Here is an 18,402-nt window from a genome sequence, read left to right as displayed (position 1 = left end):
ATTAGAGGGTGGCAAGTGTTATTCCTCTGTTCAGGAATGGGAGTAGCGATATCCCTAGGAATTATAGACTGGTGAGCCTTACTTCAGTATTAGGCAAATTATTGGACAAGTTTCTTCAAAGTGGGACTTATGAGCATTTGAAGAAGCATAGTCCAATTAGGGATAATCAGCATGGCTTTGTGAGGGGTAGGTTATGCCTCACATGTATGATTGAATTCCTTGAGGATGTAACAAGGCATATCTGACGAAGGTAGAATAGTGATGTGGTGTATATGGATTTTAGTAAGGCATTTGATGAGGTTTCCCATAATAGGCTCATTCAGAAAGTCAGGAGAAATAGGATCCAAGGAAACTTGGCTGTGTGGATTCAGCATTGATTGCCCATAAAAAGCAGAGGGTAGTTGTAGATGGAGAGTTTTTTGCCTGGAGGTGAGTGACCAGTAGTTACTGCAGGGATGTGAACTGGGACCCCTATAAAATTACTCAGATGAAGAAGTGGAAGGGTGGGTTAGTAAGTTTGTGGATGACATGAAGATTGGAGGTTGTTGTAGGTTACAACAGGACATTGACAAGATTCAGAGCTGGGCTGAAAAGAGACAGATGGAATTCAACTGGAAAAGAGTGAAGTGATTCACTCTGGAAGGTCAATTTTGAAGACAGAATACAGGATTAATGGCAGGATTCTTGGCTGTGTGGAGGAACAGAGGGATCTTGGGGACTAGGTCCATAGATCCCTCAAAGTTGACGCATAGGTTGATAGGGTTGTTAAGAAGGCATATGGTGTGTTGGCTTTCATAAGCCAGGAGTTGAGTTCAAGACCCATGAGGTGATGCTGTCGTTCTGTACAAGCCTGGTTAAACCACACTTGAAATATTGTTTTGAGTTTTGGTCACCTCCTTATAGGAAAGATGTGGAAGAAGGTGCAAAGAAGTTTTACCAGGATGCTGCCTGGATTAGGGAGCATGTCTTATGAGGATAGGTTGATCAAACTAGAGCATTCTCTTTGGAGCAAAAGAAGATGAAAGATGACTTGAGGTGTACAAGATAAGAGGCATAGATCAAGTAGATAGCCAGACACAGTTTCTGAGGGCAGAAATGACTAAACAAGGGGTACATTTTTAAGGTGATTGGAGGAAAGGATAGGGGAATGTCAGAGGTAATAATTTTACATAGAGAGTGGTATGTGTGTGGATGCCCTACCAGGGGTGGTAGTAGAGGCAGATACATTAGGGACACTTAACAAATTCTTAGATAGGCACATGAATGATAGAAAAATAGATGGCTATGTAGGAGGGAAGGATTAGATTGATCTCAGAGTAGATTAAAAAGGTCTGCACAACATCATGGGCCTAAGGGCTTGAACTGTGCTGTAGTGTTCTATGTTTCACACAAGATTATTGATGGTAGAGTTTGTGTCAGTGTTGGAATAGTTGGGGGTGGTGTGTTGTGGTGGAGCTGGGAAACTCCTTATCTTGTCTTAGAGAACATCCATGTATTTTCATAAAGAAGGGCGAAGAGCTGTTGAGAAGGACTCTGAGTAATTTTGCCTTCCATAATTTCAGACACATTACTCCCCTTCCTCATCTTAACACTGAGCAGGGGGAACAATGGAAGTATATATTACAGCATAGAATGAGAGCTTTTGGCCTATTGCCTAACCCTTCTCCAGAAGAGATTTAGAACCATAGAGTCATATAGCACAGAAACACATCCATTGGCCAAAATTATCCATGGTGCCAATCTAAGCTAGTTCCATTTCCCATGTTTGTACCTTAAAGGTTTCCTATCTATGTATCTGTCCAAGACATTTTAAGTTCTGTTATTGTATCTACCTCAGATACTTTCTATGGCAGTTTGTTTCATATACTAACTGCACTCTGTGGAAAGAAGTTGCCTATCGGGTTCCTTCTAAGTTTTCCTCTCTCATCTTAAACCTGAACCTTTAGTTTTAGTTTCCTTTTCCTGGGAAAAAGACCATGTGCATTCACCCTAAATGCCCCTCATGATTTAATACACCTCTCTAAGGTCACCACTCAGTCTCCTGTGTTTTAAGAAATAAAGTCCTAGCCTCTAGGAACACAAGAAGATCTGTAGATGCTGGAAATCCAAAGCAACACACATAAAATGCTGGAGGAACACAGCAAGTCAGGCAGCATCTAGGGAAATAAATAAATAGTTGATGTTTCGGGCTGAGACCCTTTAGAACTGGACAAGAAGCAGGAAGGTGCCAGAATAGAAAGGTGGGGTAAGGGGAAAGAGGATAGATAGAAGGTGATAGGTGAAGCCAGGTGGATAGGAAAGGTAAGGGCTAGAGCAATGGAATCTGACAGGAGAGCAGAGTGGATCACAGGAGAAAGGCAAGGAGGAGGGGACCTGGGAGAGTTGACAGGCAGTTGAGAAGAGTAAAGAGACCAAAGTGGGAAATAGAAGAAGAGTGGAGTAGGAGGGATTTTTTTTTTTTTTTTAACTGAATGGAGAAATCAGGGTTCATGTCTTCAGACTGGAGGCTACCCAGATGAAATCATCCAACCTCTGAGTGACCTCATCTTGGTATAAGAAGAGGACATGGATTGACATGTCAGAATGGGAATGGAAATTGGAATTAAAACGTTTGGCAACCGGGAAGTTCTGCTTTTGGCTTGTGGAGTGGAGGTGCTTGACGAAGCGGTCCTCCATCTTACCAATGTAGAGGAAACTGCATCTGGAGGCACAAGGCCGAATAGATGACCCTCTAGCAGAGTTGCACATGAACTGTTACCTCACCTCGAAGGACTGTTTGAGGCCCTGAATGGAGGTGAGGGAAGAGGTGAATGGGCAGGTGTAGCACTTTGGCCAGAAGGGAGATTAGTGGGGAGGAACAAATTAACAAGGGAATTGTGGAGGGAACGATCCCTCTGGAAATTGAAGTGGGGGGGGGGTAGGTAAAGATACATTTGGTGGCATCTCCAGAAGGTCAAGAGTCCATCTTATTGTACAAGTGACTGTTCAATAGGTTTATAGTAGGATAGAAGCTGTCCTTGAGTCTAGTGGTATGCACTTTCAGATTTACGTATCTTCTACAAAATGGGAGGGGATAGAAGAGAGAATGCTCCGGGGTGGATGAAGTCTTTGATTATGTTGGCTGCTTTACTGAGGCAATGAGAAGTGTTGACAGTGTCCACAGAGATTGGTAAAAACAGTTTCTTTATTACATTATAAAAACACCTTAGGGTGACACAGCATACATAATTTAGTTAATTACTGCAAGAAAATTCTCGGAAGCATTATCAGACAAAATTTAACACCAAGCTACTGTACATAAATATAGATAGAAAACTGTGAAAACACACAGCAGGACAGGTGGAATCTGAAGAGAAAGCTGGAGTGAATTTTCAGGTCAGTAACCTATCACTTGAAAAGATTAGTTCCTAGAAATTTGATTGCACCTCATTTTGGTGCATTGAAATATCATTTTGTCTTTCTATCATTATGGTGGCCCAGCTAGCAGAGCCTCACAGAACCAGAGAAGGGTTCAAGCCAGAACTTAAGTGCTGTCAATGTGGAATTTGCATGATCTTCTCATGACCATATGCACTTCTCTCTCTGGTGCTCAGTTTCCTCTTACATCCTAAATATGTGCAGGTGGGTAAGTAGATTGTTTTTTTGTGTAGGGACAATTGGCCCTAGTCTTCTAAGGGCATGGAGGTGTTGATGAGAATGTGGGGAGAATAGCAATGTGATTTATGTAAGATTAGTATAAGTCAAGGGGGGGTGGTGAGAGCTGGAATAGATGATAATCATGGACCTGCTGGACCAAAGGACCTGTTTCTGTGCTATATCTCTCCATGACTCCATGTTTTACACTGGTGTCAATTGTGAGCCTTGCAGCTACCAAGAATTATGGTATTCACCATCTTCTAATTTTTCTCATGTTCCATCAGCGGTAGGGTATTCAGGGAGAGGAAGGCCATTTTCTTAATTGAAAAATGTGGGTTGTTCAATAGAGGCCTAAGAAAAACATGAGTGAAGTCAATGCTGCTGGTACTCATGGGAGCAAGCGAAGCTGGAAAATTCGAGGCTCGGTGAAGTCTTACTGAAATATAAAAGAAAAATAGTTCCATAAGTCAAGAACCAGAGCCAGTGTGGTCTCCAATGAAGGCAACAAACTAAGGAGTATCTCAGGAACAAATAATCTGCTGGAGGAACTCAGCAGGTGAAGCAGCATCTGTGGGGCAAAGGAATTGTCAGGAACAGGTCCAGATACAGATTTTGACCTGAAATGGCAACAGTTCTTTTCCACCCACAGGTACTGCTTGAGCTTCTCTAGCAGACTGCTTGTTGCTCCAGATGACAGGATTTGTGTCTCCTGAGGAATAGATTAGATCTGGTAACCTGTCTGTTTGAGATTTACTCTAACCTTCAGCTTCATCAGGAGAATAGTCCAGGTACATGAACATAGGTAGCCTAATTGAATGTCAACAGACCTAGATAACCAGATAGGTTCAGGCATCAGGTGCTCTCTCTGCCTGTGGGCATTTCATAGGTGACCGACTCTGTGACTGCTTACTTCAGGACTCCAATCCTGCCTGAGTGACCCACAATACCAGTCCTAAAGTCTTCAGTATTGAAATGCTACATGAACTGTTATGCTGAAATGCCCATTAAATGAGTAGCACAACAGTTAAATACTCCCTGGGATTTATCGCACCCTATGGAATTTGACTGGTGTTTGAGCAATCTTCTGTCAGTTTTGAAGCTGCAGTGGGAGGTCAAGAAGGTGTCCCTTTAAGCCACAACTTAACCAAGGATATGGTATTTTAAATCCTAGCTATCACAGTGGTTGTTTCATGTAGCTTTGAGATGTAGTTTATGTAAAATATACTGAAACTGGCATTGCATGATGATAGGCTTGTGTCTGATGCTGGAAAAATATCAGGCTTGGTATTAGCTGGAAGTGTCCAGACCACTTTTATGATTGGCATGATTTCACTTGAAAACAATCATCAACATGATTTACTTATGGACTGCGTAACTCTGAATGGGCACATGACAGGGAGCAGAAACTTCTCGAAGAGAAACATTTTAGGAAGCATTTTAAAGAAGGGTGGAGAGTTTAGAGCAGATTTGTGAGTGGTGGAGTGATGAAGACAGACTGAGAAGGAAGCATAATTAGATGTTTCAGTGAATGGGGGTCTGGAAGAGTTCACAGAATGCTGTAAGGCTGTGGAGGAACTGTAAATAAGAATGAATGCTGGGACAGAAAGTTAAGTGTCTTTCCCAATTTTGATTGTTCATTATGTTTTTGTTTTTTAGAATGATTATGACGAAGCAACTGTTTTTTGCCGATGTGATCTTCATGCGCTGCCTATATTACATACAGGCATTGTGTGAAGCAGCCAGCTCAAGTAATGGAGGTCTAGGATCTGCAGAGAGTGCCATTGTTTTTGTGAAAGTAAGTCTGCTTATCATGTTGTGGGTTCAAAATGAAGCAACTGAATTACTACTCTCAGTCCACTCAACCATGAACATCTGCATCCACTCGGCAGTGTTTCCCATTCCACTCCTGCTTCCATTACTCTTCATCCACCGTTCATCACCCTCAGACTCTATTCCACTTGTGACCTTGCTGGCCTCCCACTGGATAATCATGCTGCTGTCTATGTCTAAACTAATATTTTCCTGTTACCTCTTGAGCTTACTGACCAGGTACAGTGATTTAAAATTCTTATCAAGTGTTTGGCTGCCTTCTACTATATAAACCTCAGAGAACTCTATACTGCTGTTTTTTTGGCTCCGTCATTCTTTGTCGTGGCACTGCAACCGCTAGGCACTGTTCTCTGGTAGTTCTTTCTCTCTCTTCTCAGATGCTTGTTGTACCCTCCCTACTTTCTTTTCACTGGTTTTGCATAAGTGCTGAAATTTGAATTCTGCAGTCAGTCCAATGAAGATTTGAGACATTTTACTACATTAAAGTTGCCTTACAGATACTGAGTAGCTGTGGATTTTCTCTCCAGATCTATTGTAAATACCTCAAGGGATAAAATCCATATTGATTTATTACATACAATGACACAGAAGGAGTTCATTTGGTCTGTTGGGTCAGTGATGGATCTCAGAGGAGCAATTCCAACAGAACCCTCTCCTTGTACTCTGTACCCCAACAATCTGTTCTCTCTTCAGTGTTCATTAATTCTTATAGAACATGAACAGTGCAGCACAGGAACAGGTCCTTTGGCCAGCAATGTTGTGCCAAGCTAATTAAACATAATTAAATCCTTTATACTTAGACAAAACAAGTAATTTCATGTCATATAAGACAGTGTTATGGAACCTAATTCTGATTCAGGAGGTCCATTTCCCTCCATTCTCTGCACCTTCATATACCTATTTAAGAGCCTCTTGAACACCTCTATCATATTTACCTCCACTACCACACCTGACAGTGTATTCTAGTCACCCATCTCTCTCTGTATAAAACATATGTCCCACACATCTCCTTTGAACTCTCACCCTAAATGCATGCCCCCTAATATGAGACATTTCAACCCTAGGAAAAAGATATGGGCTTTGTATCTAGACCTCTCATAATCTTCTACATCTCTATCAGATCTCTTCTCAACTTGCGTGCTCCAGAGAAAACGCCCTAAGTTTGTCTAACCACTCACTCTATTCTTTTGCCATTTAGATAGATAAGGGATACTTAATCCAAAACCACCTCTTCGGGGTATGAGTGAAAACTAGGTAAAATCCATGTGGAGACCATGCAAATTTCACACAGACAACTCCTACAATCTGTGAGTTACTGTGAGGCCTCTACTAACATGCTCCCTAAATACAGAGAACATTCAGCCTTGTTACACAATCAGCAGATGGAGAATCCATCCTGCTGTCTGTTCTCCGGGGACAGGCTGAGATTTTTCTGTGAAATGCTTCATCAGTGTTTTCTTTTTCACTTCCAGCTGGACAGAAATAACTCCTATTCCTGCGAGGAGTTTGCTGAAATTCAGAGTGAGCAACGTAAATATGCACTGAAACAACTTTGCGACCTCAGATACAAGATAATTCAGTCTGTCAAAGAGACCTGTTTGCAGGTGATTTCACAACCACTGTCATCCTTCCAGCTTGCCTTGTAATCGGAAACCACTCACAGCTGATAAGACATTTGGGAAAAACAACACAGATTTACAAGGATGTTGCCAGGACTTGAGGGCCTGAGTTATGGCAGGTTGTCGGGCAAGCTAGGACTTTATTCCTTGGAGTGGAGGAGACTGAAGCATGACCTTATAAAATCATGAGAGGCATAGACAGGGTGAACTCAATGACTTTTTCCCAAGGAAAGGGAACCAAAAACTAGAGGGCATAGATTTAGGTGAGAGTGGATAGATTTAAAAAGTATATTAGGGGCAACTTCTCTATGCAGTGGGTGGTCCATATATGGAATGCACTGCCAGTGGAAGATGAGGCAGGTACAATAGCAACATTTAAAAGACAGTTGGGCATGTGCATGGATAGGAAATATGGGCCAAATGCTGGCAAATGGGACTACCTAAGGAGGGCACCTTAGTTGGTGTAGTCAAGTTGTGCTGAAGGGCCTGTTTCCATGTTGCATTACTCTACGATATTGGTGGTTGTCTGTCATATCCAACGATATGACCAAATTAACCAATTTCTCCCAGGATCAATAAAGTATGACTGTGACTATGACTATCACAGGAAACCTGTGTGGGAAACTTTTTGAAATGGAAGAGCCATCACACTGGGGTAGTTCCACTCTCTTGACCTTGGAAGTCCTGGTCCAGTGGTTTGAGTAGTCATCATAACTGGGGTCTTGGTTGCAGTAGATGACCATAAGATCTTCTCTGGTTCTTCATACCCTTCAGTGTTCACGGAGCATTGCAGAACCGCTTTCCTGACCCTTGGATCTCACTGTGGACCTCATCTGCCCAGGCTACTGGTGCTGACTTCACATCGCTAGGACAGACATGCTCCTATCTCCCTGGGGTGCGAGGCCAGCCGGCTGCTCTCACTTGGTTTAGCCCGCCTGTTGGAGGGGTGTACCAGAGTGTGGCTCTGTTGCTTGCAAACAGCTACTTGGAGCTACAAGTGAGAGCTGAGTGTCCAGTGGGGACAAAAAGTGAATGAGCTGGCCCAGATTGAACACAACAAACTCCTTCACCAGAGGTGCTACCCCTCCCTGGACACCCCATGCACCTCACACCCACTATGACAGCATTGATAAGCAGTGTCAGAGCCAGATATTGAACTCCAAGCATCCAGGAGGAAGAGCACCATTGCCATTTCTCCTCATGGCTATTTGATATCAATAGGAATTGACAATTTAGCTGCTTGAGCTGTTTTGCCATTTGTGTGTAATGTACTGTACTCCCTTTGTCCATCTTTGTTCCATGACTTTAACCAACACAGAAGAGCTCAAAAAGAGGAGTCATGAGTGAATCTAATAGAGATTTCAGGAGAAACAATTTTCTCTGAGCATGGTAAGAAGCTGGGATGGTTGAGATGAAGAGGAGAAAAGACATAAATTGATGCAACATGGAAATGTGCCCACGAAAATAAAAATTTGATAACCTCCTTAGCTACACCACACGATTTTGAAAGTGTTTATAAGATAGCTAAATCTATAGCTGGGCAGCCAGAACTGCACACAATGCATGAAGTGTGGTACAGTTGTAAAATGACATCCCAATTCCTGTACTTAATTCTCTGATTGATGAAGGCCAGTGTGTTAAACACCTTCACCACGTTGCCATTTCCAGGGAACTATGTACTTAGACTCCTAGGTATCTCTGTTCTACAACTCTCTTTGGAACTGCGCCAAGTCCTGCCCCGGTTTAACTTCCCAAAATGCAACTGGTGTGAATAATGAGGAGAGGAATTGATGTTAAGGAAGAATATTAACACTGGCATACTTAAGTTCAGATAAATGTGAAAATGTATTTCTGTGCTATTCTATGATAAAGCTATGGAAACGGTCATCACTTTAAATTTTTAATAAAGAATATAGAACTTAAAATGCTAATAGTCTGAACTAGAAGGAAAGTAGCCAAGGGAAGTCCAATATCAGAATCAAGCTTTGATAAATAGTCTTCATCATTTCTTCTCTTGTTGACTTATAGCTTCATAGCCACACCCACCACATCCACACCTACCACATCCTGTCCAAGGTTGAGTGAGAAGCAGCAGCACCATCCTATATCATGCAGTTGGAATTGGCAGTTTGGTGGTTGGGAATGTGACACACTTACTTATATATATGACAGAGTGACCAGGATCAGTACTGATGGCAGGTTGTTCCTTTGAAGTGGCTATAGAATTGTCTTGAGCCCTCCTGTGCCAGCTGTATAAAGAATTAATGGCAAAAGGGGGAAGACCTGCAGAGGTTCCTGAAGCACCTTCAATTACTCCAAAAGACTGAGGCTGGGTAAAATACTGAAAGGCTTTTATTCGCTGTACAATAGGACCTCCACGGTGAGTGTCTGCCCCCGGACTGAGGGGGAGGGGCAAGACAAAACACCTTTATACAGGAATCTGTGGGAGGCGCCACAGGGGCAGTCAGCAGAGGGGCGTGTCCAGACAGTTAACCCAGTTACAACATATATATATAGTTTACCACATTCACCCCTTTTTTTAAAAAAAAGAGTCCCGCGGGGTGAAGTGACTGACATTATTTAAAACAAGTATATTTACAGGTCAAACCTATCAGGCAGTCGAGTCTGTCGCTGTGATCTACGTAGCACCGGTGGTGATTGCATCGGCGATGGCGGTTGTACTGGCTCCGGCCTGATTTGAGGTGCCAGCACGTTAGGTGTTGTTAATCCCTTGTGTGTGTGCGTCGTGCCTGGTATGAGAGTGACGTGTGGTGTCTGTGTAGGGTTTGGAGTGCGCAGTGTCTTATGGGTACATACATCGGTGGGTACAGGGTCAATAGTCACCACGGAGTGTTCAGGGTAGGGGCCCGGTGCTCCTGCGGGCGCCAGGTCGCGGATGGAGACCATGTCCTCCTGCTCATCAGGTAAAACCACATAGGCATACTGAGGGTTCGCATGAAGTAAGTGAACCCTCTCGACCATCGGGGAGAATTTATTGCTCCTCGCATGTTTCCGGAGCAGCACTGACCCTGGGGACGTCAGCCAAGTTGGTAGGGTGGTTCCAGTGGTCGACTTTCTGGGAAAAGAAAAGAGCCGCTCATGAGGGGTGGCGTTGGTGGCCATGCATAACAGGGAGCAGATGGAGTGGAGTGCCTCGGGAAGGACCTCCTGCCAGCGGGAGACTGGCAGGCCCTTTGACCTGAAGGCTAAGAGTGTGGCTTTCCACACCGTGCCATTCTCCTTCTCCACCTGTCCATTCCCCCGGGGATTATAGCTTGCAGTCCTACTAGTTGCAATTGCCCTAGCCAGTAGGTATTGGTGCAGCTCGTCACTCATAAACGAGGACTCTCTGTCACTGTGGATATAGCATAGGTATCCAAACAGAGTGAAGAACTTGCGCAGGGCTTTCATAACTGTCATGGTAGTGGTGTTGGGGCAGGGGATGGCGAGTACTTACTCGTCGATACTGTTAAGAAAGTACACATTATGGTCAGTGGAGGGAAGGGGGCCCTTAACTTCAACACTCAGTTGCTCAAAGGGGCGGGTGGCCTTGATGAGTTGTGCCTTTTCGGGTAGGTAGAAGTGCAGTTTGCACTCTGCGCAGACTTGGCAGTCCCTGGTCATCATCCTGATCTCCTCAAGGGAGTAAGGCAGGTTCCGGGCTTTCACGAAGTGGAAAAGCCGGGTGACCCCCGGGTGGCAAAGATCTACATGTAGGGCGTATAGCCGGTCGATCTGCGCGCTGGCGTGCATTCCCCGGGATAGGGCATCAGAGGGCTCATTGAGCTTCCCAGGCCTGTACATGATGTCATAGTTGCAGGTGGAGAGTTCGATTCTCCACCCCAGAATTTTATCATTTTTGATTTTGCCCTGCCGTTGGTTATTAAACATGAAAGCGACTGACCACTGGTCCGTTAGCAGGGTGAATCTTTTGCCGGCAAGATAGTGCCTCCAATGCCTAATAGCTTCCACTATGGCCTGGGCCTCTTTCTCCACTGAAGAGTGCGGAAGTTCAGGGCCTTGAAGAGTACAGGAGAAGAACGCCCAGTTGAGGGTAGCAATCAGTGCAAAGTTGGAGGCGTCACTCTCCACTTGGAAGGGAATGGACTCATCCACCGCATGCATTGCTGCTTTGGCAATGTCCCCTTTTATGCGGCTGAAGGCCGCGCGGGCCTCGGCAGAGAGGGGGAATGTGGTGGACTTGACCGGGGGCGGGCCTTGTCTGCGTATTTAGCGACCCATTGGGCATAATATGAAAAGAAGCCTAGGCACCTTTTGAGGGCTCTGAGGGTATTGGGAAGAGGGAGTTCCAACAAGGGGCGCATACAGTTGGGGTCAGGGCCAATGACTCCATTCTCCACGACACACCCAAGGATAGCAAGTCGGGTGGTCCCGAATACACACTTGTCCTTGTTATAGGTGAGATTGAAAGCTTTGGCTGCTTGGAGAAATTTTTGGAGGTTGTTGTCGTGATCCTGCCAGTTGTGACCGCAGATGGTGATGTTATCCACATATGGGAACGTGGCCTTCAGTTGGCACTGGTCCACCATCCGGTCCATTGCCCTCTGGAAGACAGATACACCATTCGTACACTGAAGGGGATGTGCAGGAATTGATAAAGCCTGCCGTCTGCCTCAAAGGTGGTGTAAGGGCGGTCCTCCCGGCAGATGGGGATCTGATGGTAAGCGGATTTTAGGTCCATGGACGAGTACATCTTGTACTGTGCTATCTGATTGACCATATCCGCGATGTGGGGTAGAGGGTACACGTCGAGCTGCGTGAACCTATTGATGGTCTGGCTATAGTCCACGACCATCCTATTCTTCTCCCCGTTCCGAACAACGACCCCTGCGCCCTCCAAGGACTTGTGCTTGCCTCAGTGACCCCCTCCCTGAGCAGCCGCTGCACCTCCGACTTAATGAAAGCTCTGTCCCCTGCGCTGTACCTCCTGCTTTTAGTTGCCACAGGTTTACAGTCGGGGGTCAGGTTGGCGAACAGCGATGGGGGAGGGATCCTGAGGGTGGAGAGGCCGCAAGTGGTGTCGGTAGTGTGGCTGTTGGTGTGGTGTTGGGTGGGATGTGCGGGTCGGTGTGTGTGCGTGGTCTGTAGCAGAGTATGTGACGTATCCCTACAAAACTGGGGATTTACAATGGTAATTGGTGGGAGGGGCCCATCATACTTCATTGTCACGCTCTTCAGGTGGCTCTGGAAGTTGAGCTCCAATAGCACAGGGGCACACAGTTGAGGTATAACCAGTAACGTAAAGTCTCGATATTCTGTGCCCCGCACCACTAGTGTTGCTACACAACCCCCCCGGATGTCTGTTGTATGCGACCCGGAAGCTATGGTGACCCTCTGACTTACTGGCCGTATCACGAGTCTGCAATGCTGCACCGTGTCCAGGTGGATAAAGCTCTCCATGCTGCTTGTGTCAAACAGGCAGCTTGTCCTGCGCCCCTCCACCAGGATGTCCATCATTGACCTTGCGAGCTGGTGGGCAGCGCTTTGGTTGAGGGTCATGGAAGCCAGGGTTGGGTCACTGTCTTAGTCCGGCACAGTGGGGTGCCCCGGGAGCACCCGTTGGTCATAGGCGGTGGGAGGTGGCGCCGACCAAGATGGCCGCCCCCATGTCTCACACGTGGTGGCGGCGTACAGGGAAGATGGCGGCCCCCATGTCTCACACGTGGTGGCAGCGTTCAGGGATGATGGCAACCCGCATGTTTCGCACGCAGCGCTGCTCGATCCCGCTCGTGGTTTGGACTTACAGACCTTTGCGAAGTGGCCCTTCTTTCTGCAGCTGGAGCAGGTAGCTTCTCGGGCCGGGCAGCGTTTCTGGGGTGCTTCTCCAGTCCGCAGAAGTAGCACTTCGCGGACTCGTGACTGGCAGCAGCCGAGGTCGATTCGCCGGCGGGTTGCAGGGACTTGCGACTGGCGGCAGCCGAGGTCGATTTGCCAGCAGGTTGCGGGGTCTGCGACGTCCACAAGGTCATCAGGGAATCGCGTACCTGGAGAGCCTCAGAGTTATGCAGAGTGGCCTCCAGCGTGTCAGCCAGTTCGATCGCCGCACTTAAGGTAAGATCGGCTTTTTCCAACAGCCGCTGGCGCACATACACTGACCTGGTCCCCAAGACGAAGGCGTCTCTCACTAGGAGCTCTGCATGCTGCGCCGCCATCAGCTCCTGGCAATTGCACGCTTGCACAAGTGTCCGTAGGGCCTGGACGAACTCAGCACTTGATTCCCCGGGCCGTTGTTGCCGTGTCGCTAAGCGGTGCTGAGCATAGACGCTGTTTATCGGCCGCAGATATTGTCTTTTGAGGGCGCTCATCGTGCCATCATAGCATGACTGGTCTCTGATCAGTGAATAGACCTGTGGATTGACCCTGGAGAGTAGAACTCTGCGCTTTGCTACGGGGTCGGTGGCTTTAATCTCCTCTAGGTATGCTTCGAAGCAGGCCAGCCAGAGTTCGAAAGCGTTTCCAGCTTCAGGCATTTGCGGATTGAGGTCTAATTTGTCGGGTCTTAGTGCGTGTTCCATGCTTTAAAATGTACAGTGAATAAAATTGAAGCACCTTCAATAACTCCAATAACTGAAGTTGGGTAAAATACTGAAAGGCTTTTATTCGCTGTACAATACGACCTCCACGGTGAGTGTCTGCCCCCGGACTGAGAGGGTGGGGGGGGCAAGGTGAAACACCTTTATACAGGTATCTGTGGGAGGAGCCACAGGGGCAGTCAGCAGAGGGGCGTGTCCAGACAGGTAACCCAGTTACAACATACATATATATGGTTTACCACAGTTGCTCTCCTGAAGAATGAGTGAGATTGGGTATCCCAACCTTACTTGTCTCAATGGTGCAGGTGAAGAAGGAGCTCGGAGGGAATAAAGGACAAGACATTTGATAAAATGATTCAATTCATAACGGTCAGACAGGAAGATATTAACACAAGATGTTACTTAGGACGGAGACACTGCTTTCTTGTTCTTCAGGAAAATACAACCTTTCTATAGACTTTAACGTTTGTGACAATCTCAGCAATCGCCTTTGGACATGCTTCTGTTGTCATGAAACAGAAAATACCGGAAGCATTCAGCAGGTCAAGTTGCATCAGCATGGGAAAAAAAAACAGTCAATGCTTCGGTTCATCAGAACTGGAAAAGTAAAATAAACAACTGTGTTTAATCTGGAGATAGGGAGATGGGTGGAGAGAACCAAGGGAAATATCTGCTGTTAGGGTTCAGACTAAAGTTGTCAAGGTAACAGCTACTTTAAAAAAACAGTAGTTAAAAACAGGAAAAAAATTCAAATGGAGACTTATGGCCATATCTGGCTTTGGCTTCCCACATTGAACTAATGATACCCAAAATAAGCTTGAAAAACAACACCTCATTTTCCATTTGGGAACATTGCAGCCCTCAGGACTTAATAGTCAATTTAACAATTTCTGGCAACAACTCCTTTTTCTTCCTCCAACTGAGATGTCTTCTTTTACCACCACTATAACTGCTGCCCTCACCCTTATTTCCTCCATTTCCTGCACATCTGCCCCCACCGTTATAACAGGGATGGAATTCCCCTTGTCCTTACCTTCCACCCTCTGAGCCTCTGTATCCAGCCAGTACTCCACAGCTTCCACCGTTTCTAAAAGGATCGTACCACTAAGTACATCCTTCCTTCTTCCCCTCTGCTTTCTGTAGGGGTCATTCTCAATGTTACTTCTTTGTCCACTCATTCCTCCCCACTGATCTCTGTCCTGGCAGTTATCCCTGTGACAGTGACAAGTGCTACACCTGCCCCCATGCCCCCTTCCTCACCACTGTTCAGGATGCCAAACAGTCCTTCCAGGTGAGGTGATACTTCACCTGCAAGTTGTTGAAGTTATCTATTGTATCCTTGGCAATGATGAGACCCAATATGGATTTGGAGACTGGTTGGTTAAGCACCTTTTCTCTGCCACTGCAACAGTCAGAATCTCCTGGTAGCCATCCATTTCAATTTGACTTCCCATTCTTACACTGGCATGTCTGTCCATCGCCTACCTCCATTGCCATGATGAGGCCAAACTCAAGTCGGAGGAGCAACTCCTCCTATTCCATCTAGGTAGCCTCTAATCTGATGGCATGAACACTGATTTTTTCTAACTCTGGTAATCACTCACCTCTGTTCATCCTTCCCATCATCTCCCTCTGGTTTCCCATTTCCTTGCTGTTATTCCATGGTCCATTGTCGTCTCCTGTTATTTCTTCATTCTATAGCTTTTGCATTCCTTTACCTCTTCCACCTATCACCTCCCAACTTCCTGCATCATACCCCTCTTGCCCCATCCACCCACTTTCCCCTCACCTGGTCTCACCAAGCTTTTACTTCTCCTCCTCCCTCTACCTTTTTCTGGCTTCTGCCCCTTTCCTTTCTAGTGCTGATGAAGGGCCTTCACCCAAAATATCCACTGTTTATTCCCCGCTATAGATGCTGCCTGACCTGCTGAGTTCCTCCAGCATTTTGTGTGTATTGGTCAAGATTTGAAGATCTGTAGAATCTTCTGTGTTTAGAATAATGAGAATCATTAGGAGAGGGATGAATGGCAGATGGAATCAGAACCAGGCAAGGATGGTGGGGGTGGGGGAGTGTGGTGAACAATAGATGAACTACTTTATTGGGTACGTCTGTACACCTGTTTACTAATGCAAATATCTAATCAGCCTATCATGCGGCAACAACTCAAACAAAGAAGCAGACAGACATGGGCAAGAGGTACAGTTGTTGTTCAAACCAAATATCAAAATAGGGAAGAAATGTGATCTCAGTGAATTTGACTGTGGAATGATTATTGGTGCTAGACAGGGAGGTTTGAATATCTCAGAAACTGCTGATTTCCTGGGATTTTCATACACAACAGTGTCTAGAGTTTACAGAGAATGGTACGAAAAACAAAAAAAAAACATACAGTGAGCACCAGTTCTGTAGGTGAAAATGCCTTATTAATGAGTGAGATCAGAAGAGAAGGGCCAGATTGGTTGAAGCTCACAGGAAGGCGACAGTAATTCGAATGGCCATGTGTTATAACAGTGGTGTGCAGAAAAGCATCTCTGAACACACAACATGTCAAACCTTGAAGTGGATAGGCTACAGCAGCAGAAGACCATGAACATACACTCAGTGACCTCTTTAGTGGCTGAATGGACCAGGAAGGAGAAGGGAGCAGGTGAAGTCTATTTGACCTCCTGAGACCACAGATGAATTTTTACATTGATCCCACTTTACTGCTCCATCCCATATGTTGGATTCTCTAAGTGTGCACAACCTCCAGGGATGCAGAATTCCACTGAAGAAACCTTTTATTACTCCTAAATAACTGGTGCATTGTGTAATCCTCAAGTGAGTAAGACCTAGCTTTTACCTCAGCTGCATTTCCTGTTGAGTTACAGGGTCTTGGATTTAACTTCATTTTGTTAAATCAACACAAAGTGGAATTTCTAATTTATGCTTGTGATTTCCTTGCTCTCCAACTCTGCAGAAAGCCACAGCAGAAGGATTCAGGAAGTTATTCACAGCAGAACCCAGCAATTTGAGTGAGAGGCCAACATTTACTGAGATTGTGGAGTCAAGACCCCTCCTCATGGTGTTCATCAGGTTCCTGAAACTGGTAGATCACCTCTTCCAAGAGCTTATCAGTCGACTGGTGAAAACTGCTGTCCGGCTATTACTTGAAGCCATAACTGCTTCATATGCAGTGACTTCAACAGATGCAAGAAGGAATGAGCAACTGCTGAGGTGAGTAAGTGCTTCAATCCCACTAGATACTGGGAAAAAATATATGGTGCCATTTGGAATTTTAATTGAGAGAAAGAATATAGTATAGAAATGTTTTTAAATTATGAGGGGCATTGATAAGGTGAATGGTTGCTGTCTTTTCTCTAGGGCAGGGGGTCCAAAACTAGGGGCATAGATTTAGAGCGTGAAAAGAAAGATTTAAAAGGGATCTGAGGGGCAGCTTTTTTATGCAGAGGGTGGTGAGTATATGGAATGATCTGAAAGAGGAAGTGGTTGGGGCAAGTACAATTGTGTCATTTAAGAAGCCCTTGGATACACACATGGAGGGTCAGAGCTTAAGGGCTATGGCCCGAACGCAGGATATTGGGACTAGCTGGGTGGGCACTATGGTTGGCATGGATTCATTGGTTAAAGAGCCTGTATTTGTGTTATATTGTTCTATGACTCTGACTAAGGGTATCTCACAAGGAACTGAACTAGAACCTTAAGTAGTCATAGCATTCATTAATGACTTAAATGACACAATAATATAGCAATAATTTAAAATTATGCTGTAAAATAAAAGGAAGTATATAGAACTTAAGTCTCATCAAAGTTTCTGAGTTTGTTATTAACATTGTGACTTGGCGCGTAGAAGATAGAGGTTTACAAAATTATGAGGGGTATAGACAGAGTAGATGTGAGTAGTCTCTTTCCACTTAGATTAGGAGAGCTAGGTACGAGAGGGATATGGCTTTAGGGTGAAAGGGGAAAGGCTTAGGGGGAACTTCACTTAGAGAGAGGTGGGAGTGTGGAACGAGCTGCTATCTCATTCCCACTCCCATTCAGATATGTCCATACATGGCCTCCTCTACTGCCATGATGAGGCTAAACTCAGGTTGGAGGAGCAACACCTCATATACCGTCTAGGTAGTCTCCAGCCCCTTGGTATGAACATAGAATTCTACAACTTCCGATAATTCCCTCCCCCTCCCTTCCCCCATCCCTATGTCACTCTGCCCCCTCCCCCAGCTGCCTATCACCTCCCTCATGGTTCCGCCTCCTTCTACTACCCACTGTGTTTTCCCCTATTCTTTCTTCACCTTTCCTGCCTATCACCTCCCTGCCTCCCTTCCCCCACTATCTTTCCCCTTACTGGTTTTTCACCTGGAACCTACCAGCCTTCTCCTTCCCACCCTCCCCCCACCTTCTTTATAGGGCCTCTGCCCCTTCCCTCTTCAGTCCTGACGAAAGGTTCTGCCCTGAAACGTCAACTGATTGTTTCCACGGATGCTGCCCGGCCTGCTGAGTTCCTCCAGCGTGTTATGAGTGTTGAGAAGAAGTCATCACCCCCACACTGTCGTGTCAAGAAAACAGCCTCTCCCTCAATGTCGCAAAAACGAAGGAGCTGGTTGTGGATTACACAAGGAATGGAGACAGGCTAACCATTATTGACATCAATGGATCTGGGGTTGAGAGGGTGAACAGCTTTAAGTTCCTCAGCATAAACATCACCGAGGATCTAACGTGGGCTGTACATACCGGCTGTGTGGTGAAAAAAGCACAA

The 18,402-nt window shown here is 45.7% G+C and overlaps 1 protein-coding gene across 1 annotated transcript in view; it reads left to right on the top strand.

Annotated features, from left to right (window-relative positions):
• Nucleotides 1-18,402, top strand: part of LOC140193014 (dynein axonemal heavy chain 6-like) — a gene marked incomplete at its 3' end in the record, with an annotated part of 382,778 nt that overhangs the window by 41,643 nt on the left and 322,733 nt on the right. The window contains exons 7-9 of the mRNA XM_072250467.1: nt 5,293-5,431; nt 6,939-7,070; nt 16,600-16,856. Of these exons, the coding sequence (XP_072106568.1) occupies nt 5,293-5,431; nt 6,939-7,070; nt 16,600-16,856 (528 nt within the window). The remainder of the gene's footprint in view (nt 1-5,292; nt 5,432-6,938; nt 7,071-16,599; nt 16,857-18,402) is intronic.

The sequence above is a fragment of the Mobula birostris genome, unplaced genomic scaffold (assembly GCF_030028105.1).
Source record: "Mobula birostris isolate sMobBir1 unplaced genomic scaffold, sMobBir1.hap1 scaffold_348, whole genome shotgun sequence".
Classification (NCBI taxonomy): Eukaryota; Metazoa; Chordata; class Chondrichthyes; order Myliobatiformes; family Myliobatidae; genus Mobula; species Mobula birostris.
The sequence above is the reverse complement of the archived record's forward strand: the minus strand, read 5'-3'. Positions and strand labels throughout refer to the sequence as shown.